The 25,687-nt window shown below is 37.8% G+C and overlaps 5 protein-coding genes across 5 annotated transcripts; 4 read left to right on the top strand and 1 right to left on the bottom strand.

The window, feature by feature from the left end:
• Nucleotides 1–217: 217 nt before the first annotated feature.
• Nucleotides 218–1,209, top strand: LOC148904547 (uncharacterized). Its single transcript, XM_089024922.1, has 3 exons — nt 218–444; nt 543–764; nt 1,010–1,209. The coding sequence occupies exons 1-3, from the start codon at nt 261–263 to the stop codon at nt 1,207–1,209; spliced, it is 606 nt and encodes a 201-aa protein (XP_088881048.1). The 5' UTR covers nt 218–260.
• Nucleotides 1,210–1,543: 334 nt separating this feature from the next.
• Nucleotides 1,544–8,684, top strand: LOC148904548 (uncharacterized). Its single transcript, XM_089024923.1, has 4 exons — nt 1,544–2,583; nt 3,038–4,040; nt 4,228–5,117; nt 8,097–8,684. Exons 1-4 carry the CDS (start codon nt 1,579–1,581, stop codon nt 8,682–8,684), a joined length of 3,486 nt encoding a protein of 1,161 aa, XP_088881049.1. The 5' UTR covers nt 1,544–1,578.
• Nucleotides 8,685–19,855: 11,171 nt separating this feature from the next.
• On the top strand, nt 19,856–21,310 carry LOC148904549 (uncharacterized). Its single transcript, XM_089024992.1, has one exon. The coding sequence runs from the start codon at nt 19,856–19,858 to the stop codon at nt 21,308–21,310; it is 1,455 nt and encodes a 484-aa protein (XP_088881118.1).
• Nucleotides 21,311–22,070: 760 nt separating this feature from the next.
• LOC148904550 (uncharacterized) lies at nt 22,071–24,438 on the top strand. The gene is made up of 4 exons (XM_089024599.1): nt 22,071–22,447; nt 22,742–22,890; nt 22,977–23,177; nt 23,575–24,438. The coding sequence occupies exons 1-4, from the start codon at nt 22,356–22,358 to the stop codon at nt 23,739–23,741; spliced, it is 609 nt and encodes a 202-aa protein (XP_088880725.1). The 5' UTR covers nt 22,071–22,355; the 3' UTR covers nt 23,742–24,438.
• Nucleotides 23,953–25,420, bottom strand: LOC148904551 (uncharacterized). The gene is made up of 3 exons (XM_089024598.1): nt 24,985–25,420; nt 24,624–24,878; nt 23,953–24,351 (listed from the first exon to the last, which is right to left on the bottom strand). Exons 1-3 carry the CDS (start codon nt 25,275–25,277, stop codon nt 24,195–24,197), a joined length of 705 nt encoding a protein of 234 aa, XP_088880724.1. The 5' UTR covers nt 25,278–25,420; the 3' UTR covers nt 23,953–24,194.
• Nucleotides 25,421–25,687: the final 267 nt, after the last annotated feature.

Consider the following 25,687-nt stretch of genomic DNA (forward strand, 5'->3'; position numbering starts at 1 on the left):
AAAGTGATTCCGACCAAGGGTAAAAGGTTTTTTTTGTAAAAAGAAAAACCCATAAATTCAAGAATAATGTATAAATTAATGACTGGATATTTGAAAACCACAAATAGCCGAGAGTATTGGAAAGTTCGGGCAAAGTTTAAACTCATTTTGAAACAAAAAAACTCGCAAGACATCAGCTTTAAAACTGGTTCCGACGGGACGGCACAACGCAACCTGTCATTTGTGATAATCGTGCAGACCGGCCAGCGCTCTCCAGAAACATGGCAGCTTGTAGCTATTCGACACTCGTTGGTGGTGATTGTGGTTCGAGTACTTTTAATCCTGGCAATGCAGAATGTGTGATAGTAAGCCAATGTAATAGAGACATCAGGAACCATCTGAAGTTGTTTGCCGTGTCAGATTCGGCTTTGGACACTGAATCAAAACTTCTATTAGCTCGAGCAGGTAAGAACTCAAAACATCGAGCGCTTGCATGAGAAGCGATTTCTCATAGATATTTCCTACTAGAATTAATGTTTCGTGCATTTGATTTCGATCTCAAGGTGTTTTTGACAAAACGGAAGAACTCTCTATTGGATACAATGTATGTCCAAGGCATCGTGACCAATTTGGTGTAAGATGGCGCTGTAACAAGAAAAGTTGCGCATGTCCCATTGACTGGTCGGGTCATGGAACTCAACCCCCAAAAGGTGATCGAGGCATTACCGTGGAACAATCCAAACGCCTTTTCAAGTTTACAAAAATACTGATACCAGTTGGCTCACGTAAGTCTTTATTTATTACACATTTTTGGTGGGTCTACAAACGTGGAGTAAACAATCTCCCACCCCCCCCCCCCCCCACCCACCCAATCTGAGTTGTGGACGTACATGATGACGAGGATAAACCAAGAAATAGTACACAGTTTTTGATGCTACTCCCCCTCCCCCCACACACTCACACACAGAAACAAAAAAACAAAAAAACACAAAAACACAAATCTAATTATTTTCTTGCACACTGTTCTTAGCAATTTGCCGAAGATGTAGAGAAAGATTGCGTAAGGTTGAGGATATGAGGTTGTCGTACCAATGCAAGAAACTGGAAGAACAATCTGAGCGTCAAGAACAAGACACTGCCTTTCAGGAGGAAGAATCTCAAAGTGATCAAATATCAGAAATGGAAAACACGGAGGTACAGACTTCGTTTATTCACTGGTCGATAGATTAAAACCTCCGGTCCCCGGACAGGGCGGGGGATTAACCCGGCGTTACCAGGGCCTTGACTCGCATTTAACAACGTGAATGCACGGAGACAAGGGACACTAAAAGCGTACTGCAACAGTTTTGCCACTTTAACAGCATCAACTTTAAAAATGTCAAACAAAATTCTTTTCCCGCTTGTATCTGGGATAGGGCTGGAAATTTAAACTAGCTGAATGTTGAATTCCTCACATGTCAGGAATGGGGGTTTCAACTGAATAGTGCAATAATTATAACCTGCATTTCCAATAAGATTTGTCTTACATTGTAGATGACGTCATTTTTTCTTTTTAACTAGGAAAATGATTTTAAAGAATTATGCGCAGTCTTCAAGAACATGTCATTGGCGAATTTGTTGGACGAACCTACATCAAGCCCTTCCTCTAGTGTTGCTGGTAGCAGTCATGAATCGCTAGCGTCTAGTACATCAAGTGATGCTTGTTTGAACACAGCATCCCTTGCTGTCCGAAGAAGGAAACTAAATGAATTCCTGTCTTCTTGCGATCTACCATCAGTTGGGCCTTCTAAAAATAATTTTGGTAATATCACTTCAAGAGCCAAACAAGATCGCATCATCAAGACAAAAGATGCAGTTGTGGCTGTCCTCAATGTCATTGCTCCTGGAGAACCTGGTTTGCTGTGGGACGCACTCAAAGCGTCTCGAGCTGTTGAACAACTTCTCAACATAGAGAGTGATGACAACAAATACCTAGACGCCCTTGCTGAAACATACAGAAACGCCTCCACATGTGATACAAGGAGACAAATCTTGTCAATCATGGCGGATTTAACGACCCTAGAAGGACTTCGACAGTACATACCAGGACTCACTGAGTACAGGTTCAAAATAGCAAGAATGCATGGACTAAAATATGGACGGGGCGTTCCCTTACCTTTAGACAAAAGTCCAAGAATGCGTGTCAACATGGATCAACTCGATCATTTTCTATCCTTTATTACCAGCTCACACGTAATTCAAGACCTTCCATTTGGACAGAGATACTTACACCTTTCGTCCGGAGAGATCCTCGAGACTCCAAATGTCATTCGTACAATCATCCCTCAAAGAATCGTACAACAATATCAACAGTATTGTCAGGAGTCGAATTTCAAACCGTTTGGATCATCTACCATGCTACGCATATTGTCATGCTGCAGTGCAACAGTCCGGAGGTCATTGCAAGGTCTTGATTATTTTTCAGCTGAAGGGGCTAAAGCCTTTGATGATCTTTATGGCTTGCTTGACAGAGTAGAGGCGAAGAGTGGTGTTGATAGGAAAAAACTGATGTTGTTAAAGAAGGATCTGAAAGAAGGTAAACAGTACCTGAAGACGGACTATAAGGTAATCCTTTAATAAAACAAAATTGTAAATAAACCCGTTCTGGGATACCTTCTGATTCCGTCTTGTGTAAATGTTGCGCTTTGAACCAATGACAGCACGCGAAAAATGCATCCTGTCGTTTGGTTATAAACCATATAAAATATATAATATCTAATGAGATGCAAACAGTTTGTATTTGCAGTGGCGGATCCAGAGGAAGGGTGCAGGGGGTGCGCACCCCTCCCTGGTTCGACTTTGTGCCCCTATACTTCGAAGATAACCAATACAAAATAATGTTTTTTCCCTTTGATTTTAAGGGGTGCACCACTCCCTGGGTTAACTTTGTGCGCAGCACCCCTCCCTGAACAAATTCCTGGATCCGCCCCTGATTTGTATGATATCAATGATGTGGCTAGTCCTTTTTATGTTCTTGATTGTAAAAATGATGTTTAATGAATTTAATGTCTTCTTTTAGGTTCACATTTCAAAGGACTCCCGAGTCGCCGATCACTGCATGGTATACGCCCTAGGTGACAGTAAGAATAACAATTTAGAGTCGACTTGCTCACATGTCCATGATGAATTCTGTCAGCAGTGCGAAGCAATACAAAGTGCCCTAGAAGAAACAAAGAAAGTCTTGAAGGAAATTGAGTTGTCAAATGATGAGCGTGATGATTTGATGTATCTGTATGGTCAAGCTACGCAAGCCATCCAGGCCTGGAAATGCCATCAGCTCAGAAGTATCAGGCAAGATATGAGTCGTACTTTTATCCTAGACACGAGCCTTGATGAAAACTCTATCTTTTTAACTCAAGACTGGGCGATGAAATTTCTTCCTCAACGATACAGGGAAACACAGGCCGATTGGTATGGAAAACGAGGAATCTCGTGGCATATTAGCGTAGTTGTCACCAAAGTAGGAGGGATTATAAAACAACAAGCATTCATCCACATCGCCAAAAGCTGCTCCCAAGACAGTGTTTCTGTTGTGCGCATGCTTGATCATACTCTAAGAACATTGAAAACTGAGCATCCTGAATTATCCAAAGTCTTTTTGCGCCAAGACAATGGTGCATGTTATCACAGCTCCCTCATGCTGTCCAGCTGCCAACAAATGAAAGCTCATACAGGAATAGGTGTTGCAAGAGTTGATTTTAGTGACCCGCAAGGCGGTAAAGGAGCGTGTGATAGGAAGGCGGCAGTAATTAAAGCACACGTTCGAAGATACATTAATGAGGGTCATGATGTTAACACGCCAGAAGAGTTCCGAGAGGCCATCCTTTCTAATGGCGGCATACGTGGTGTCAGGGTAGCGGTTATCGACGCGAAAGTTCCACCGGATATTGACGGCGTTGGCCCCAAATGGGATGGAGTGAGTTTCTTGAACAATTTCGAATATACAAAGAAGGGTATAACGGCATGGAGAGCATACGATATCGGAATAGGGAAGCAGATTTCAAGTAAAAAGTTTTGTGAAGGTAATGTAATAACCGTGATATCTATGATTGATCAAAGTAGTAAGTTGTTGCTGCAATATTACGATCAGTCGAATTCTGATGATGCATGGCCATAGCTTGATGGCCGAAATGTCAAAACCATAAACAATGAAATATCTTCTCATATATTCGTTCATCATTACAATTAAACATATTTGCTTTGTTTTAGCCTTGAAGCTAAATGATTGCCAGTTTACCGAGAAGTTTTCACCAGGAGATTTTGTTGATATTAGTATAAAGAAAAAAGCAGAAAAGCCTTCCCAGACTGTGAACTCCCAAGATTCTGAGCCTGAAGATCAAGGAAATAATCTCTTCACATGTCCCAACGCAGGCTGTACCAGCGAATATCAGCGCTATTTTGGTCTTGAAAAACATATGAGCTATGGAAAATGCCATCTAGCTCCTGAAAGGGAAACACTGATGGACAAGGCTAAAGTCCTGTATACGTCAAAACTTATCGAAGGCACCAGTGCAAACCTCAATATCAACCCCACAGTATTGCAAAAAGAAAGCGAGGGTGGAGCTGTGCTAGCACTTGGTTGGGCCCTGAAGACCTCAAAAAAGGCCAACCGTTTCAATGAAAAACAAACACGTTATTTAGATGACAAGTTTAAAATCGGCGAGGAAACAGGAAACAAGGCCGATCCTGCAGCAGTAGCAAAAGATATGCGCTTTACTCGGGATTCCGAAGGCAAGCGCCTTTTCAACATTGATGAGTTCCTAACTGCTCAGCAGATTAAATCATATTTTTCAAGAATGTCGAAAAAAGCGTGCCAAGGCAGAATGGATACACCAGATCAAGCTGATGACGATGATGATGAGTTAGCAGCAGAAGATAAAGACAGTTATCACAAAACACGTGAACATATCCTGCAAGAAGTCCAGCTAAACCACCCGATCGTCTACGACACCTTGAATATTTGCTCTTTATATTCAACGAAAAAGCTTACACACCTAGGTGTCTCAGTGTTGCGTTCTGTCTGTGGGCATTTTGATCTTGCGGTCGACCATATCCAAGTTCGTCGTAAAGCGCCTTATATCAATCTGATCAAGGAACTGGTAGAGTCTTGTGCATGCCAGGGACGGATCTAGAGGTGCCGAGTCTACCGAGATGCAACGGCCCCTAAATGAGAAAAATGCGATGGTCTCTCTTGATGGTCAAAATCGTTCTTCCAGTCAGTTCTTGCATTCAGCACATTCCTTTCGGCACTTGAACGACGTACTATCTCCCTTATACAATTTTTATCTGAGCATCTTCGGAAAATAAGTAAGGACAGAAGACAAGAACAAAATGGGAATTGTGTGTGTGGAGTGGGGGTGGGGGTTGCGCAGCCCCCAAAGTTCAATAAAACAACCAAATGCAATGAACCCTCATTGGAGAACTTTCGTGGTTATGAATGACAGGCGGTTGCGTTGTGCCGCCCCGTCCGAACCAGTTAAGCTGATGTCTTGCGAGTTTTTTGTTTCAAAATGAGTTTAAACTTTACCCGAACTTTCCAATACTCTCGGCTATTTGTAGTTTTCAAATATCCAGTCATTAATTTATACATTATTCTTGAACTTATTGGTTTTTCTTTTTACAAAAAAAACCTTTTACCCTTGGTCGGAATCACTTTGACATTAATTATAAAGTAATCGACGTCTGCGATCGTCCGACTTCCCGACAATAGAGCTCGAGAAGTGAGACAGAGATTGCTCATATTAATTCGATGTAATCCTTATTCTTCAGCCGCTGATGCGATCTGGTATTTCTAACTGGATTTAGTTATTGACTTCTGATTAACAACTCCTTTTAGGCCATTTTTAACTTGGTAAAAAGTTTTCGCTAGTTTATTTTCTGTTATGCTTGTTTATTTACCGGATTGAAGTTCATGTCATCGTGTTTGAATTGGCCTAAAAAAATAACAGAATTTTTTGGCTTCGAAAACCCTTCAAAACTTTGAGATATGATCTATTGTATTAGTTTTTTATTACAAGCAATAAATTGTTCGGTAAATTTTTAAGTTCGCAATTTTTGAAAGACAAGTTGTTGATTTCGTGTTGTTATGTATAAGGTTAAAGGGTCACGATATTTACGAAAGTAGGGTAAACGTTCGACGCTCTTAAAAATTCCGATTTCAAGTGCCCAAGAATTTTATTTCACAAATTTGTAGCCGAAATATCAGTCTATCTGTCGAGTATAAAACCAACCGGCTAGTCCATGTACCAATTGGGTTTTTTGGGGTTTGAATTATGTGAATTTTTGACTACGGCAAAGTTGGTCGAAAGAGGGGTAAGTAAAAAAAACCCGAAAAAATTCCAGTTTTCGAAATACTTGATAAAGCGACTGGAATACTTCGAAGACATAATTCTTTATTGAGAAAACAAGCATTGACTAAGTTTCGTATTTGTTTAGTTGTCGTATAGAGCTGTTTAAAATCGGCCTTCTCGAGCCGTTAAAATCGGTCGATGAACGTCAAATCATAAAATGCTCGATAACTCGCCAAAAAAAGATCGGATGAAACTAAAAGTTATATTTTTGTGATAAGGGCTTTGAGGGTATTCTTCGAATGAGTTTTGAAAATTTTCGATTTTTCTATCCTTCATGGCCCAGCCGACGCTTACAGACAATTGATCTTAAAATTTATGATAAGATATTGGATATGAAGATTGCAAATTCAAATTATGTATTTTAAATGAGATATGTGAAGAATATCATTATTTGATGTCATGTTCACATGATAATTGATAGAAATAAGAAATGAAAGAATTGAGTTTTTGATTAATTTATGTAGTTTAAATATTTGGTTCTGTGATTTTGACAAAAGAGCATTATTTTCATATATTTTTAACATGGATGATTTTCCTCTGATGAAATTGCTAGCAAATTATTGCAACAGTCTTTTATCTAAATTTGAAAGTTGTATTAATTGTCCTTCTTAAATAGAAAGTCATTTGTTATCGTTTATCCTATTTGGTATTTATTGGATTAAAGATTATTATAGCAGAGCTCCCGCGCTGGCCAAAGGACCATACTTAAGAAAAAATGGTAAACCATCAAGTTGATTTTTCATGGCTTGGCTGACGTCACTTCCTTCCGTCCGTACATACATACATACGTACGTCCATGTACACAACACAGGAATCCCACTTGATGTCAAAGCAAAACTACTCACAATGCAGCTCTCAAATGCACAGAAAAAATCGCTTTAGGACAAGTTATAGACCAAAAACAATCAAAAAAAAACTTTCATGTAGTCAAAGATGGATCAAGAAGTGTTCAAGAATTCAGGTGTGTGTTTTTTAGCAAACAATCGTATATATATATATATATTTTTTGACAAGCATTTTTCTCGACGAATTGGACATATCAAAGACTTTCTCTCAAAACATTTTATATTTCTAAAGATAAGCTTAATTTATTTTAATGCTGAAGGAAATATAACACGGAGAGCATATTACGACAACAAATATTCGTCCTTTATTCAGCTTTGTAAATCTTTAACAATTCGGTGGTTTTTAATCAGCCGATTTGCTGATAAACATGCTTTACATTATTCTTGTTCTAGCAAGAGGAATCTCAACAGCTAGCTAGTGCTTTACGTTCTGTTGAGTAATGGCCTTTTGAACGCTTAAATGTTGTGTTAGCGATTTATATTCAGAGAGGGCGATGCTTATCAACACCAAATAATTTATTCAAACTACATGCAGTACAGATACTCTCGAACTAATTTTCTTTCAGTCCAACAAAAGTTCTTTTTAAAAGACTCATTACACTCGCGAGCCAAACGAGCCAAGGCCACTCATTCCGTTTCGAGTGAGTGATGCTTTCATGAATATTCCGTTATGCATCACTCGCTAGTGACCATGGCCACTCGTTACTCGTACTCGCGAGTGGATGGTACTTTACTCGGTTCCGGTACTGTATAGGCCCATTTGTTAAAACCTTTATGCATTTTAAAATGTATCGAAATAATACTGTGTTATTTTGCATATAAGAAATAATGAATTATAATTATCATTATTAAAGTATTAACTATTCCATTATTATATTCACAGTGTCTTTTGATGATGCACTTGAATGCAGCACCAGTTTGTAATTTTCATAAATTAAAGCATGATGAAATTGGCTTATGTGGTCCTAATGGCACAACATGGCATTGCCCCTCGTGTCAACCTGGTTATGGACAATTAGTGGAATGTGGGAGAAAGTATCCTGAAGGAACTAAAGTTGGATGTGTTCCATGCAAAGAGAACCATACATACTCAGACACCTACGACATTAGTCAGTGCAAGCAATGTACTCGTTGTCAAGAAAATGAAGTTCAGAGTGGACAATGTACACGAGAAAATGACACTATACGATGTACCTGTAAACGTGGTTATTATAGGGACAGAGGACACTGCAAGCCCTGCAGCTGGTGTTGTGGGGATAAGACTAATGAGAAGGTACCTGAATGTAATATTCCACAAGTGCCAATGGCAAAACAATGTTCTTTACAGATTGCAAAAAATTGTGCTCCAACGACTCCTGCACCAAGTACCATATCAATTACTACTTATAGTGGTGGAAAAGATAGTGGAGAGAGCACATTATTTCAAAACAGTGTGTTGTGTATTGGGCCCCCTGTGTTTAAAATGTACTAGCGTGCTTTGCGCGCCGTAGAGTCAGAATAAAACATGGCGGACAAAGCCACGAGGTCTACACTTGTTTGTGTTAGTTCTTGTTAAATACAGGTCATTTGGCGACGAGGATAATTCTACAAACGAACCAAAAACGTCGAACTAAGACGCCCTTGGAACGAAGACATGGCAGTTTACGGAAAAATCGAGGAATTCGATGCCACACCTCTGCTTGTCGTAGACGGACAAGGACCCAGTCTTCTTGGACGAAATTGGCTTGAACAGTTGCAATTGAGTTGGTTAAACATAAATCAAGTTACTGAATCACCAGACACGGTTCAGGAACTCACATGCAAATATCCAGATCTTTGGAAACCAGACCTAGGACAAGTCAAAGGACTTAAAGCAAAAATTAACGTCCCAGAGAATGCGACACCTAAGTTTTTTAAAACACGTCAGGTTCCATATGCCATCAGAGATAAAGTTGATGAAGAGTTGCAGAGATTGGAAAAAAAAGGAGTGATCGAACCAGTACAGTTTGCGGAATGGGCAGCTCCAGTTGTACCTGTACAAAAAACCAATGGCCAAATTCGTCTGTGTGGTGATTACAGACTCACCATTAACTGTGACATTCACACTGACCAGTACCCTTTACCAAGGATAGAGGATCTCTACCCTAAATTATCAGGTGGTCAAAAGTTCACAAAACTTGACCTCAGCAGTGCTTTCTTGCAGGTTCCACTTGAAGAAGATTCACGAAAGTACACTACAATTAACACACAAAGAGGCCTTTACCAGTACACTAGACTTCCTTTTGGAATCTCTTCATCACCCTCCATTTTCCAACGCATCGTTGACAACTTGATCCAAGGATTAGCAGGAACCGTTGGTTATCAAGACGACATACTAGTGACAGGCAAGGATAATGAAGAGCACATCACCAACCTGGATGCAGTACTTCAGAGGCTATCCAGTGCTGGTCTGCGGCTAAACAAGGACAAGTGTGTCTTCATGGCGGCTGAGGTAACTTACCTTGGATACAGAATCGATGAAAAGGGATTACATCCAATTAAAGAAAAAGTACGTGCCATTGTGGATGCCCCTGCTCCCACCAATGTTACTGAGCTTAGGAGTTATTTGGGACTCCTTAACTACTATGGAAGGTTCTTGCCAAACCTGTCTTCATTACTAGCACCAATGCATGAGCTCCTGCAAAAGAACACCAACTTTAAATGGGGCAAACCACAACAAGATGCATTTGAAGAGTCAAAACAACTCCTCAAACACTCAGGCTTTCTCGTTCACTTTGACGCAACAAAGGAGATCATCCTCTCTTGTGATGCCAGCCCAAAGGGGATTGGAGCAGTGATATCACACATTATCGACGGGGTAGAAAGGCCGATAAGCTGTGCTTCTCGTTCGCTAACCACTGCTGAAAGGGGACATTCTCAGCTTGAAAAGGAGGCGCTTGCAGTAGTGTGGGGAGTCAAAAAGTTCCACAACTACCTTTACGGTCGACACTTCATCATCAACAATGACCACAGACCCCTGGAAACACTTTTCGGAGGACGCAAGTCATTGTCTACCATGGCTTCTGGGCGTATTCTCCGCTGGTCTCTGACCCTTTCAGCATATGATTACCAATTCAAGTACAAGCCAGGTACTCAGATAGCCCATGCTGATGCTCTCAGTCGCCTTCCTTTATCAGATGTTCCAGCAACTGTTCCATTGCCTGCAGACACTGTACATCTTTTGAATTTCCTTTCTTCTGTACCAATAACTCCCAAGTTGATTGCAGACCAGTCTGCCTGTGATCCTGTCCTGTCAAAGGTTCTTCGTCATTTGGAAATGGGTTGGCCTGACACAGTTGAAGATGACTTGCGCCCCTATCTTAGTCGCAAAAATGAACTGAGTTTGGAACAAGGATGTATCCTCTGGGGTACAAGAGTTGTAGTCCCAATGAACTTGAGACCTGAAGTTTTACAAATGCTCCATGAAGGCCATGTTGGCATTGTGAAAACTAAGTCCTTTGCCAGAAGATATGTCTACTGGCCAGGCATTGACCAGGACATAGAACAAACTGTGCAGACTTGCTCAACATGTCAGAGCACCAGACCGTATCCAGGCCCAGCACCCTTGCACCCTTGGGAGTTTCCAAATCGTCCTTGGAGCCGTGTCCATGTTGACTACGCAGGCCCCCTACCAGGCAACAAGATGGTCCTAGTGATAATTGACGCCCACTCTAAATGGATCGATGCGCATGTCACTGGAACTGCTACCTCATCAGCTACAATTGAGAAATTGAGAATCTCATTTTCCACGTATGGTCTTCCTGACACAGTAGTGTCAGATAATGGTACATGTTTTACAAGCAAGGAGTTTAAAGCTTTCATGGAACAGAATGGAGTCAAACATATAACGGTTGCACCCTACCACCCGTCATCCAATGGTCTTGCCGAGAAAGCTGTCAATATAGTAAAGGATGGACTTAAACACTCTGAGGGAGTTTTAGAAACCAAGTTAATGCGGGTGTTGTTCAAATACCGCACTACGCCACACACCACTACTGGTGAGACGCCTTCAAAGCTTTTGATGGGTCGTGAATTAAAGACACCCCTTGATAACCTGCGTCCAAGTCTGCACAGCAAAGTAGAAACTCAGCAACAGAAACAGAAATCACAGCATGACAAGACAGCTGTTCAAAGAAGTTTTGCTGTAGGAGATCTTGTCTATGCAAGAAATTTCGGAAGAGGTGAAGCATGGTTACCAGGCCTTCTTGTGGCACAGACAGGTCCAGTGTCATTCATTGTTGAGTTATTGCAGGGTGGCTTGGTGAGGAAGCACCAAGACCAGGTTCGTAGGCGTTCTGCCAACCAAAGTATTCTGAAGGAAACACCCATTGTTCCGCAGCTGCAGGAGACACAGCTGCCTGATGTAATGTTGCATGTTCCAGCACCCAGAGACAACCCAGTTATGTCCAATACAGAGGCGATCTGTTCACCTACAGCTGCGACCTCCACAAGTATCCCTGCAAATACACCCACAAGTACTCCCACAAGTGCTCCGAACAATGCTCCAATTTGGGAACATGGGTCACCGTTGTGTCCATCTCCTGCACCAGTCAGAAGATCACAGAGGGCACCCAAGCCTCGTGTTATTTTGGACTTATAGACACTGTTCTTTACACATACATTTGTTTTGTGTTTTTTGAAAGACCTTGTTGGGGGGATATGTTGTGTATTGGGCCCCCTGTGTTTAAAATGTACTAGCGTGCTTTGCGCGCCGTAGAGTCAGAATAAAACATGGCGGACAAAGCCACGAGGTCTACACTTGTTTGTGTTAGTTCTTGTTAAATACAGGTCACAGTGCATGGATTATTACAGGAACAATAATTATTGTCGTAGTGGTCATTATCTTTCTCGCTCTGCTGGCTAGATATTGTTGCTGCAATGAAAGAAGCAGTAAGTTTTTATACCTACTTACCTTTTTATAATTATTACTATGCAGTAAAAAATCTCTTGTGACATCTTTCTTGACAGCTACTGTATAGTTCCATAAAATATCCATACCCCACCCACAAAGGAAATTGGAAGTTCTGGAGGGGAGGGGTTAGAGAAAAAACAAAATTACGGAGTTTGAATGGAAGAAAATTGGAAGTTCCTGGGGGGTACAGGGGTCCTTTTACAGGAATTTCCTCTGTGGTTGGGGGATGGATATTTTCTGGAACTATGCACATTAAACTCTTAATATGCTTAATTATATTGCTAGCTGTAGTTATGAACACTTACAGTGTGACTATACCACAATCAGGGCCACCTAGACAGCAGGAACCAATCAAATTGTAGAATGAATTTGAAAACATTACCATAACAATCAGAAACCTAGAGCGCAGGAGAATGGTAATATGACCCTGATGTTATTACATGTAAACAACTAGATAGCCATCGTCATTTTTTCATGGGAATAAAAGGATATGTTGAAAGGCTATTGTTTTCTGCATTATTAAATATACAAAAATTTACTGGGGTAGAAAAATATCCTGTATAAAACATAATTATCTTACTCAGGGTTTATAGAAAGGTTATTGCAAATTTGTTTCCTCATAGTAATCAGTGTTTTGATTTTAAAATGATGACAAATAAACCCAAATGCCTACTATGACATCACACTCATTAGCATACTGGAAGTATAAACCTTCATATCTCCAAGATGCATCATTCAAATCATTAAATTATTTCACTATTTAACTTTTAACTTGATGTAGAATCAATGCTGAAAACATTGAGTTAGGGATCATAGACACTTTAAGAATACTATTCTTTGTTTGAGTTGTATCCGTATATTTATTTGTCTTCTCATAAGCAAGATGAATAAGAGGTGCAAATACTATCACGTGATGCAGAAGTTTTTTAATAGTTATTATATAAACAAAGATTGGCTGTGGTCAAATAAATAGAGGATATTACATGAGTGCGTGGAGAAGAGAGTGTTCAAAAGATCTCTCACGAGTGAGCGCAACGAACAAGTGAGAGATTTTCAACACAAAAAGATAAATTTCAATTTTGTATCTCCAAGTGCCCATGTAATATTCTGTTTATTATATAATTATCCATAAAATCAACTTAATAAGCTTTTTATTATTATCAAAAGTCTTTATTTATAAACTAATAGCTTAAATACACATGGTAACGATATTTCCACATGTGAAAATAACAATAACATGTTATTTTCACATGTGAAAATATCAGTTTTTTGAAAAGGAGAAATATAGGTAATTTATGGATAATTATATGATAAAAAGTATTCATTTTATCCATCAATTCTTTAATGATCACATTTTGATGAATTTTATTTATTTTTGATATTTTCGTTTTTTTAGGCAATTCTTCTAATGGTGATTCAGGTGAAAATAGTGGATCAACTTCCAATGCATCAAGCTCAGGTAATCTTTTATTATTAATTAATTAATCTTCCTTAGTACAGTGGATGGCGGTTAAGTTTGCAGTTAAATCAATTCTTTAATGATCATATTTTGGTGAATTTTATTTATTTTTGATATTTTTGTTTTTTTAGGCAATTCTTCTGATGGTGATTCAGGTGAAAATAGTGGATCAACTTCCAATGAATCAAGCTCAGGTAATCTTTTCTTATTAATTAATTAATTTTCATGCATTTATTACCTCCAAGTTGGACTATAATTGTAACTCACTCTACTATGGTCTCCCGAAATATCTTTTGAAAAGGCTTCAGTATATTCAGAACTGTGCAGCTAGATTAGTAGTTCAAGCGAGTAAATTTGATCATGTCACTCCAGTTTTGATAAAATTGCACTGGCTTCCTGTCCGTTTCCGAATTATATTCAAGATATTGCTCATTGTGTACAAGTGCTTGCATGATGGCTTTGAAAAATTTGCACACTCTCAGATCTACAACCATGGAGTATCATGGATATAGAAGAACAATGATCTCGTCTGGTGACCTATATGGTGACAGATCTTTTTACGTTGCTGGCCCTAAACTGTGGAATGACCTCCCACTTCAAATTAGGAAAAGTTCTTCAATCCAATTATTTAAAAAAGAACTGAAAACTCATTTGTTCAAAAACTTTGTCTCCTCTGGTTCAAAGTGAACACCAAATAACTATGACATTTCATTAATATTGTAACATATGTACGTCTGTTATTTATTTTATTTCTTAAGGCCTATTTACACGGCACGATTTGCTGCGCGCGACTTGACATATACGGCAAAATCAGCTCAAAATCGGGTCTTGTCGATCGAGATTGGGACTGAAACTAGTTGATTCCAAAACAAAATGGCGGATTTCTATGAAAACGTCTTTACCGGTAATTAAACATGAAGTGCAAAAATTCTGAATGATCTCATCAAATAACAAGGTAGACATGATTATTTACTGCACTTCTCAACTGTGTATAGTGGCATTTTACAAGAAACATTTGCTGTAATGACGAGTAAATTGCTCACGTTTTTTTCGTGCCGCGCGCGACAAGTTGTGCTCGTGTAAATGGTACCAAAATTTGCTGTATATGTCAAGTCGCGCACGGCAAATCTTTCTGTGTAAATGGGCCTTTATTGTGAAGCGCCATGAATTTTGATATGTGCACTATATAAGTTCCATTATCATTATTATTATTATTAATTTTCCTATGTACAGCGGATGGCGGTTAAGTTTTTAATGGCAACATTTTGCATGTTTGTTACTATTTGATCGCCTCATTGTTTGGTTGAATGTCAACTTTTGCTAAGGGGGAGACAATATTTTGCCTCTAATTAGACACATTTGAAGAGATCAGAGAATGGAGTTTAGTTATAGACTAAATTTTAAAATGTTGCTAGTTAAAATTGTCATTGGATAACTGATAATACACACGATTTTAAAGACAGAAAATAAGTAAGAGATTAGAGATTAGTCTTTGCAGTCTTTTTATTTATTTATTTTTTTGAGTGATTTCCCTCAATTAATCAATCTATTAATCTACTATCAAGAAAAAGCTGTTTTATTTCTTAATATACATCGGTTGTACATGTACATATTGCAAACCTTCCATCGATCTGCAAATTTTATCAATTAATATTGAAAATGACTTTTGAATAGATCTAAATCACAGCAAGGTCATTTATAACTTGCAGATCAAATTGTAATAAGCACTATTAAGGAGACTTGACATGGTTTTTCTTGAGCGCGCGCGCGCGCTATAGTTCCGGATCCGATGATGTAGTACTACTAGCTCAAGGAAATTTTTGTCCTCAAAAATTTAAATATTCAAACTGAAAAAAATCAAAAACTCTGCGGTGAAATTTCTTCAAATTTTGCTTATGGCTTTGGTTTATGTTTTCAAAAACTTAAGGAAAAATTTTAAAAATTCTGTAAGAGGGAACTATTCCAAACAAATTTTATTGATTTTTAAAAATTCCCTTTTACAGAATTTTTTCCTTTTTCGTCAAAAAGAAGATTACAATACAAAGTTTAAATATTCCAGTTTTTAAAAAAATTCACCATTTGGTTCCTGAGTTATGATTTTTTAAACATATTGATGAACATTTTTGATGGCATACCAAGGGTTCTGAAGTTGTCATGGCAACGTCTTACGTCATTTTTTCACGTTCATTGATGATCTTTGGTTTATAGTCTTTGGCTTTCCAGGTTTACTTACTGTCATATTATAGCCATATTAATTATTTTAGTTTATGATAATTGTGAGTGTATATGAAGGCACAAAACACTTTCCAGCCTCCTTAAGGTTTTTCAGAGAGAGAAAAACTATTGGTGCAATCAACAATAGGAAGAGACCCAATTATATGATATTGTGGGATCTTAAATTTTGGTGGATTAGAGGACCTGCGTGTCATTTTGTACAACCCTTCAACAAAGGACACCTAGATGTTGACATGAAGATGTGTGTTTGGTACTAAAACAATTATGCTGACATTTTTTGTTTCTTTAGCTACACTACTTTCTGAAGACAAATCTGTTGGAGATGTTAACAGCAATAAGCCAGTTGAAGCACATGTAGATTTGAAGCCGACTTCTACTGCTGAATTTCATGCAGGATCTAAAGGTCTGTCTACAGTCATTATTACATTATTTTATTCTTTGTATATCTCTTGGTTATTATATCAAGTTCTAAACAACATCTGGGCTGATCTAATTAAGTCAGGGCACGGCTAACTCAATAATTATAATTGTATATTGTAGAACTCTAAAAGAACCTCTGGGCTGATCTAAGTCAGGCCACGGCTAACTCACAGATTGAACTCTGAAACAACCTCTGGGCTGATCTAAGTCAGGGCATGGCTAACTCACAGATAGAACCCTGAAACAACCAATGGGCTGATCTAAGTCAGGGCATGGCTAACTCACAGATGGAACCCTGAAACAACCTCTGGGCTGATCTAAGTCAGGGCATGGCTAACTCACAGATAGAACCCTGAAACAACCTCTGGGCTGATCTAAGTCAGGGCATGGCTAACTCACAGATGGAACCCTGAAACAACCTCTGGGCTGATCTAAGTCAGGGCATGGCTAACTCACAGATGGAACCCTGAAACAACCAATGGGCTGATCTAAGTCAGGGCATGGCTAACTCACAGATTGAACACTGAAACAACCTCTGGGCTGATCTAAGTCAGGGCATGGCTAACTCACAGATGGAACCCTGAAACAACCTCTGGGCTGATCTAAGTCAGGGCATGGCGAACTCACAGATTAACCCTGAAACAACCTCTGGGCTGATCTAAGTCAAGCCACGGCTAACTCAAAGATTGAACTCTGAAACAACCTCTGAGCTGATCTAAGTCAGGGCATGGCTAACTCACAGATGGAACACTGAAACAAACTCTGGGCTGATCTAAATCAGGGCATGGCTCACTCACAGATTGAACTCTGAAACAACCTCTGGGCTGATCTAAGCCAGGGCAAGGCTAACTCACAGATCAAACCCTGAAACAACCTCTTGGCTGATCTATGTCAGGGCATGGCTAACTCACAGGTGGAACCCTAAAACAATAAATTTATTGCTGATCTTACTTCAATTCACTGATTGGGATGTAATTTAGGATGTTACAATTCAAGGTTTTGCAGAGAATCCTTGAATCAAGGGAGAGAACTTTAAACAACTTCTACTCACATGTGTTGCCAAGTCCAGGAATCAAACCCAGAGACCTCAAATTGCACGTACCAGTACTACACAACACTTGATTCTCATATCTCCTCCCTAGTGGGAAATAATGTCAATCATTTGAGTGAAATATTTCATTCATTCATTTATCACTTTCTATGCTTTTACTTGTCAGCATGCAATGAAGTAGAACCTTTACTGCCAGCAAAACGATTAAAGAAAGAAGAGATTTCTTTCATTTGTGAAACACTTGGTAAAAAAATTGGAGATTTAAACCACAATGTCATGCACACACTGTGCACGATGCTCAACATTCCAATTGATTACAAGGACTATAGAAATTTAGATTGTCTTTGCAAACTGAATTACTATGATAAAAAGGGGCTGGAGAAAAGGGAAAACCCAATGGAGTATATTATTGAAATAATGGTTGGTAAGTCAATAACTCTTGAATCTTTTGTTGATGAGCTTTATAAAATTTTCAGAGGTGATGTAGTAGAACAATTATATGAAATTGCAATTGAAGAGGGGAAAAATTTAGTATAGGTAATCATATGGGTTTGAGAGTGCGATTTGGATGAGGAGCTTTTTGAAAAACAAATTATGGAAAACTTTAATTAAAATTACAAATTGAAAGAGAAGCCAAATGATTACTCAATAATAACCATGAAAAATTTACAAACAATTTTTAATTTTCACTGCTGTGGAAATAACTTTTTTCTGCAGTATTATTAGTTAACAGCACTGCTCTCAGCCAATCAAATAGAATTGAGTAAATTTTCCATCTATTTTATAGTAATTAGTATAATTTTAGACTTGAATATAGAGTTTCACACAATGTGATTGGTTGAGCAATCAGTGATTATTAGAGGATAATCACTGCTTGAGCTGTGATTATATGAGGTTTCCCAAAGTTTGCCAGAGTGGATTTATACTAAGATGTTCGTCTTTGTTGAGAGTGGTGATAAGATTAAATAAGAGAACATACCAGAAATACCAGTTTCTTTCAAACTTTTTGCAAGTTTTTTTTTACTAAACCTTGTGAGTACATGACATTTTGACCAACTGTTGATGATGATCAACTTATCATGGTAAGCGAGAGGAAATACCTCACATAAGTATCGATCAGATAATTAATTGTTAAATTACAATATAAAAGCGAAAAAAAAAAAATTATAGAAAAATGGTAGTAGTGGCGATTACAGTTTTACTATTTGTTCAAAAAGGAAAAAAAGAAAGAAAGAAGAAAAAGGAAAAAAAAAAAAGTAGAGAAAAAGAAAACAAGTAAGAACATGAGTAGTCAAACAAACAAAAATAGCCACATTTTAAAATTTTACACTAATTTTACTTTCTTTAACTACAATGTATCTTCATTTTTGACTAACATGTAGATGTACGTAAGGGAGCTATATAAAACGTAGGAATGTGTACAATCATATAATTACCAGAAATTATCCATAGGAATAAATTATCCATAGTAGATACGGTCCTGATAATAAGACATTTATAAGAACAAGTCATGTATTATCACCACACAAAATTTGGAAGATTTATATTTATTTTAATATAATTTAATTACCATTCAGACAAATATATGCAAGCATATGATTCTTCTTTTAGTTTTCTATATCACCTGTAACTTTAAAAGGCTGGCTTTTTGAGTATAGAATTTACCAATGAACTAATAAAAGGTGTCAAATGCTTGTATTTAAATAGCAAAGCATGCAGATGTCATCTCAAAAACAAAGACAAAGATAGAACACAGACAAACAAACTTATACTTTACTCTTAGCAGATAATTTTCATACCTGTTTGTAGGTGAACTTAGTTTAATTGGGTTATTATTCTAACTAAAGAAATTATTCAAAGTAAAAATAATATTAGATTGGTTTGTGTAATACTCAACATATGGTTAAACAGATTGCAAATGTTTGTCTGAGTCTTTAAGCTGTTTTTAGAATCTGCATGTTGTGCTATTTACAAAAGCCTTACAATGGATGGATCCAGTTGTAACACCTGAAAAGACTGTGTGGTGTATGTATATGTGTGTGTCGTCGTTATCTTTCATGAATGCAAAATAGAAAAAATATGATGATTAATATTTTAACCTATTTTTGTGACAATAACTAATGTAATTGGTGAATGACTTTATTTATAGAGGTATTAGACAATGATGCAAGCAGATTGATTCTTCTTTTAGTTCTTCAAATCAATTTTATGCCTGAAAGCTGGCTTTTTGGCTATAGAATTTGCCAATGAAACTAAAAAAAAAGTCAAAGCTTGCATTTACGAGCGCCTTCTCGGAAATATTATGGACGTCGAATAAGTAGATACCCGAACAGCCAATCTACATTCCAGCTCATTCGACTGTTAATAAGTTGGGATATAAACTTGAATCCTGGCCCAAGTTCCGTAAAACCAAAGTGCAATATCTGCTCTAGAACCATCGCCCGAAATCATCGGTCGCTCGACTGCAATTCATGTAGAGGTAAATCTCACATCAAGTGTGGTAAAGTTACACCGAAACTATTCAAACAGTTGCAAAGAAATGACCCGATGATATGGTCATGTCCCGAATGCATTAGTAAGCCTACTGTAGGATGTGATGTGGATTTGTCAGCCCTTCCTTTTACCTCCGTGTCGGATTTGTCATCCTTCACCGATGAACAAGCTGCTCAAGCCGATGCCACCCAGTATGATCAAGAAAGTCAGCAAGATCTATCAGATCTGGTAAAACAACTAGAAGCCAGCTCAAACAAGGATTTAAGAGTAGCACACTTAAATATATGTAGTCTGAGGAATAAGATCGAGGAGCTTAAATGTTTACAACTTCTGTGCAGATTTGAAGTGATAGCGATCACCGAAACTCATCTTGACAAATCTGTCCCCGATACAGCGATAGATATTCCTGGAATGAAGTTTGTGAGACTAGATCGGAAAGGACGTAGAGGTGGAGGATGTATACTTTATTACGCGGAACACTTACAAGCAATTCATCGCAAGGATCTATCTACAACTGGAGTAGAGGCGGTCTGGTTGCAAGTCAAATTCCCAAGTACTTCTGTTCTGTTTTCAGTGATATACAGACCACCAGATGCGAGTCAATTCTTCGACCTCATCGTATCCCCTTTGGAAAAGGCTTGGTTAAAAACATCTAATATAGTCCTATTGGGGGATTTTAACTGTGATTTTAAAGAAGATTCTGGGCTAAATATTAACACCAAAAAACTACGTTCCATTTTCGAGATGTTTAATATGCAGAATGTCGTAGTGGAAAACACCAGAATCACTTCAACATCACGTTCTTTAATCGATCTTATTGTTACGACAAGAAAAGATCTCATTAGTACCAGTGGAGTTTTCCCTTTGGGCATTTCAGATCACAACTTAATATATGCGACAATGAGACTGAAGAACAAAAGACCGCCACCAAAATACATCAAGACAAGGGACTACAAGAATCTTAACTTGGATAATTTTAGAAATGACATTGAAACTGCGCCATTTCATATCGCCTCAGTTTTTAACGATCCAGATGATGTTTTGTGGGCTTGGCAGAAACTGTTTACTAATATTTGTGATGAACACACTCCTTGGAAAGAGGTAAAGATTAGAAGCAAGTCTGCACCGTGGATAACGAATGACATTCGTTTTAAAATCAACCGAAGATACAAGCTGTTTAAAGCGGCTATATCTACGAGATCTCCTGAGTTGTGGAAGGAGTACAGGAAGGCTCGGAACGAAGTTACTTCAGCCTTAAGGAAAGCCAAAGCAACCTATTTTAATCAGATGTTCAATAAAGTCAAAAAATCAAGTGCTTACTGGAATTTAATTAATAAGGCCACAAATCGCACAGTCTGCAAAAGTAAAATTGGCCCTCTCAAAAAAGATGATGGTACTCTCGTATTGACAGACAAGGAGAAAGCTCAGCTGATGAATTCTTATTGGGCTATTCCATTTAATATGCGCACCCCCCCTATCGAGGATCATAAAATCCTCAGGGGTAATTAGCGTAATAAAATCCTCAGGGGGATGGGGTGTAAAAAAATCCTCAGGGGTAAGAAGTGTAATAAAATCCTCAGGGGTAAGAAGTGTAATAAAATCCTCAGGGGGATGGGGTGTAATAAAATCCTCAGGGGTAAGAAGTGTAATAAAATCCTCAGGGGTAAGAAGTGTAATAAAATCCTCAGGGGTAAGAAGTGTAATAAGTAGGGGTAAGGAGGGGAAGTAAACCTTACCTGAAGTGCTGCATTTTTGGCTTTTTTAAGACCACATTATCTTTAGCAATGTTAAATTATAAATATTATTTTTCGTTTGTTCAACCTGTATTTGCCATTTATTTTGCTGTAGTCAGCTTATATGTTTAGTGTTTAGCAAGTTAATTAGAGTAGAATATTTGAAAAGAACTCCATACAAATCACTGTATTTTCGGCTCTGTTCCAAACTACATTCGGTCATATCTCAGCTGATATTTGACCGATTCTCGTCAAATTTGGTGTGTAAACATCTTTTTTGAATGTCTATAGAAATTAGAGATCGAAAATAATTAAAGTGTATATCAGGTCTAGAATTTTTTTACGGTTTTGTCATCTCTAGATGATATAGATAAATATTCCAAAAAAAATTTTCGATTTCGAATTTTTTTCACCTCGAAATCAGCCTTCAAAGTTAGATTTCTGGCGACGCCCAGTCGTGTTGGCCGTGTTTTGGGAGACGCTAATGGACTGGCACTAGTTTTTCCGTGACGTAAATTCGGTGACACAGTTTAGATCGGCCTTTCGAAGTATTGTAAATATGCCTAGTAGGTGCGTGGTTGGAGGGTGTTCAAATATAACGAAGAAAGGCATAAAACTCCATACGATCCCTTATTTTAATGATGACCGACCAATAGCAAAGGCTAGAAGGAAAAGATGGGTCGATTTTGTGTTGAAAAGACGAGCAAAATGGACGCCTACGGCGACTTCGGCAATATGCTCGGAGCACTTTTCTCCAGAGGACTACAGTCAGCGTTACTCTTTCGGAGAAGACGACAGAAAGCTGGCACACTTAGTAAGGGATGAGACCGGAATTGTGTCATACCCAAAACTTTACCCAGTTCCATCGACTAGTTCAGCTGAAGCCAACAATTCTCAAAGAAATCGCCGAAAGGTAAGTCGTCGATTGATAATAAAAAAATGTCACACATATTGGACTATATGCCCCAACTGTAGCACTATCGTTTGTTTACTATATAGATTTTTCTAATATTATAATCATAGTATTATTCTCATATAAAAGCTATCAAGAAATAAGACATAAATGCATGACTAAATATTTGCATTCTTGCAAAAACTTGAATTGCAATATGCAAAATAAAGAAACAAATGAAATCAAACTAAGATATTCGAATAATAAGAATAATAATTTGTTATAATCATTCTCTTTGTTTTCTTTCCTTCCAAGACAAATACTTGCTGTAAGCCACTTCAACTACAATATCATTAGAGAGACAAAAAAGAAGCCAGATGGATCAGACCAAGTGAGATTTATTTATCCGAAGTTTAAAAATGGGGAGGCTACTGTAAGAGATGTGAGAATAAAACCAGATTATGGTAAGAATTGCTATTTCGGCACATCTGATTTAACAAAAAGTCAAAAAATACTTGTATACATGTTATTGTTTATCTTTTATCAATAGGGTATGTGGAAGAGATATACATCACTTTTCTCGAAGCATTGCAGAAAGAAGACATGTTAAGAGAGGCACAGAAAGAATTAAAAGAAATGACCCCACCATCAATGAACACGATGCTGGTAAAAGAAAGTAAAACTGTGGCTTTGGAAAAAAAGGAAAAAAGAAAGAGTATGGTTGTAGACAATGTACCACCCACAACACCATGTGAGTAGGATGTTATTTCCCATTGATGTTTCTAAGTTTGAAGAGTGCCATCATCATACCTGTGAAATTTGCTTAGCTGAATAGCACTGAATAGTGCTTACCAAACAAAAGAAAACAAATGAATTTGTGCTAATTATTACTACTATTTAGATTTTGTACTATTTCACTGGTTATACTGACTGCACTCTGTTTCAGTGTTCAAATATCACCAAGTCCTTATTCAGTGCTTTCACTATAGATCTTTCTTCATAATTAGACTGTTGTGTCTAAGTCATGAAGGTTTATTTCTAATATGTTGAATAATCTAACAGTCATAACATAATAGAAGTATAATATAAACTAACAATTTTGTCATCAACTATTCACTTCATGCTAATTTGTGCATTACTTTTATCAGTATCACAGGTACTTGAACAAGAAGCCAAAGCTGCCGAAATGAAGAAAACAAAGAAGATTGGAGAAGGCAGGATAGAGAAATCAATCCCTCATTGCACTCATTGCAAGAATCCCATGAAAGGACACAAGAATGTGAAAGACTGCCCTAAAAACCAGAAAAGCAGTTAATACTCTCTTGCTTTTAGAGTGAAGTTACTAAACCCGTGAAATAGAAATTACTTGTTAAGGTGTAATAGTCAAATAGACACAAAAGAAAACAATGGCATTAGAGTCTCAGTGCTAAGGTGTATTAGTCTACTATCCATTTCACTGGTTTAGTGACTTCACTCTTATATTAATATGTAGAAATGTATCATTTTGTAATACTTTTTACAATTAATTATTTTATAATTTTTTATTATAGTTGTAAGTGCAATACAAAGTGACAAATACAAAACAACCCTCATAAAGGCAATTTGAGTCATTTCTATTAGACCCATGATACAAAGTTGTATAATTAGTGAGGAGAGTCGAAGTAAAACAAAAGAAAACAGTGAATATCTACTACTATGTAGTGCAATTTTTTTCATGCTTCAAGTAAAATCACTCTAATGCAATGTTCTGTTTATAATATAATATGTATCACTCGTTATCTTCGTATCCACAAAAATCGGTGCTAGGAAACTGTTTTCTTATCGAGTGGTATGCACAAGCAGGCAGTGGGATTCTCTTGGATCCTCCTCCTTGATAACCATGAACCAATTGGGTGAATTCCCTGTAAGCTGTTGCACGGAGAAGCCTAAAATATGAAATGATAATTTGTTAGTATATAAACTTATCAAACAAACAAGAATATATTCTTGAAATAAACAACTGTCAGTTACAATTGCTATTTACATCATTATCATGGAAATAAGTAATACTTTAAAACGGCATGGTATGACTTGTAAAGCACGTGAACAGTAAAAGATATAAGAAAATAAGGAAGAAAACATTAGTCATAGTTATCTTACTTGTTCTGGGCTCATGTAATTAAAACTAAGCTTAGAAGAAAAAAAAGGATTTACTCACTCTTCTTCACTGCCAGTTTGTCTATACTTATATCCGTCGATAGTGCGGTACTTGGCACATGATGAACGTAGGGACCAGCGATTTAAACAAACAGGCTCAAACCCTGGATGTAAGGTCACACAAATGGGAGGTACTTCCAATTCTTCGAGCACTTCGGAAGACTTCAGTGACTCGAGACAACCCTCTATTTCGTGACAGCAATTACACTCTTGAGGTTTTTGAAGTAAGTCTTTCTTGCAATGACCGCATCTACACCTAAAAGAGGAAACGTTTAGATTTGCGAGTTAGTAAAAAAATCAAAACGAAACTAAATATTTTGCAAAAAGAGTGAGCTTGTAGCTAGATCTTGATAGTTACGTACCAAGCGCTATTCGGCGTGACGCCATCAAATCTTTCTTGAAGCTTTTCATTTCTCTTCTCGATCTTTGAAATTTCTTCGTTATATTCACTGAGCCATTCCGCATCAGCAAGTGGTTCTGAAGAATATGGTCCTACCAATTCGTGAGATTCAGACCTGGGGTAGCTATCATCTGACTCGTGTGTTTCAGCATGTTGATGGCATTCGTCCTCTATTTCTCCATCCTCTTCCTCTGAATATATACTTGAAATCTCGCTTTCAGAGCTGCAATCACTCCCGTAATAGTTCGTAGCCATCTTGTGAAATTATATATTGAAATTTATGTTTTTTGAAGGAATGAAAGTCACTAACGGGTCAATGTTTACAATACTTTGTCTACTCGTATCCTTGACAATCGCTTTTCTCGGTTCTCGAATTTACGTCACTAGTTACCAGTCTCCTAAAACACGGCCAACACGACTGGGCGTCGCCAGAAATCTAACTTTGAAGGCTGATTTCGAGGTGAAAAAAATTCGAAATCGAAAAATTTTTTTTTTGAATATTTATTTATATCATCTAGAGATGCCAAAACCGTAAAAAAATTCTAGACCTGATATACACTTTAAAGTCAAAATTTATTTTTTTGTGACGTCATCACTTGAGTACTCACGTCATGTTGACGCCGGCGTGTTAGAAGGCAATCTGGTCAACATCATGTGTCAATTTC

This window comes from Actinia tenebrosa, unplaced genomic scaffold (genome assembly GCF_029948245.1).
Source record: "Actinia tenebrosa isolate PJP-AT-01 unplaced genomic scaffold, QUT_ActTen_1.0 PGA_scaffold9__36_contigs__length_13948895, whole genome shotgun sequence".
Classification (NCBI taxonomy): Eukaryota; Metazoa; Cnidaria; class Anthozoa; order Actiniaria; family Actiniidae; genus Actinia; species Actinia tenebrosa.

Coding starts and splice junctions, on each gene's coding strand:
- LOC148904548 (XM_089024923.1), top strand. CDS start 1,579: ATGTCATTGGCGAATTTGTTGGACGAACCTACATCAAGCCCTTCCTCT. Junction 2,584..3,037: donor ACCTGAAGACGGACTATAAG/GTAATCCTTTAA, acceptor GTCTTCTTTTAG/GTTCACATTTCAAAGGACTC. Junction 5,118..8,096: donor TCAATCTGATCAAGGAACTG/GTAGAGTCTTGT, acceptor TTATATTCACAG/TGTCTTTTGATGATGCACTT.
- LOC148904547 (XM_089024922.1), top strand. CDS start 261: ATGGCAGCTTGTAGCTATTCGACACTCGTTGGTGGTGATTGTGGTTCG. Junction 445..542: donor ACTTCTATTAGCTCGAGCAG/GTAAGAACTCAA, acceptor TTCGATCTCAAG/GTGTTTTTGACAAAACGGAA. Junction 765..1,009: donor ACTGATACCAGTTGGCTCAC/GTAAGTCTTTAT, acceptor CACTGTTCTTAG/CAATTTGCCGAAGATGTAGA.
- LOC148904551 (XM_089024598.1), bottom strand. CDS start 25,277: ATGGCTACGAACTATTACGGGAGTGATTGCAGCTCTGAAAGCGAGATT. Junction 24,879..24,984: donor GTCACGCCGAATAGCGCTTG/GTACGTAACTAT, acceptor TTCCTCTTTTAG/GTGTAGATGCGGTCATTGCA. Junction 24,352..24,623: donor CAAACTGGCAGTGAAGAAGA/GTGAGTAAATCC, acceptor TTCATATTTTAG/GCTTCTCCGTGCAACAGCTT.
- LOC148904550 (XM_089024599.1), top strand. CDS start 22,356: ATGAGACCGGAATTGTGTCATACCCAAAACTTTACCCAGTTCCATCGA. Junction 22,891..22,976: donor GAGAATAAAACCAGATTATG/GTAAGAATTGCT, acceptor TTTTATCAATAG/GGTATGTGGAAGAGATATAC. Junction 23,178..23,574: donor TGTACCACCCACAACACCAT/GTGAGTAGGATG, acceptor TACTTTTATCAG/TATCACAGGTACTTGAACAA.
- LOC148904549 (XM_089024992.1), top strand. CDS start 19,856: ATGATATGGTCATGTCCCGAATGCATTAGTAAGCCTACTGTAGGATGT.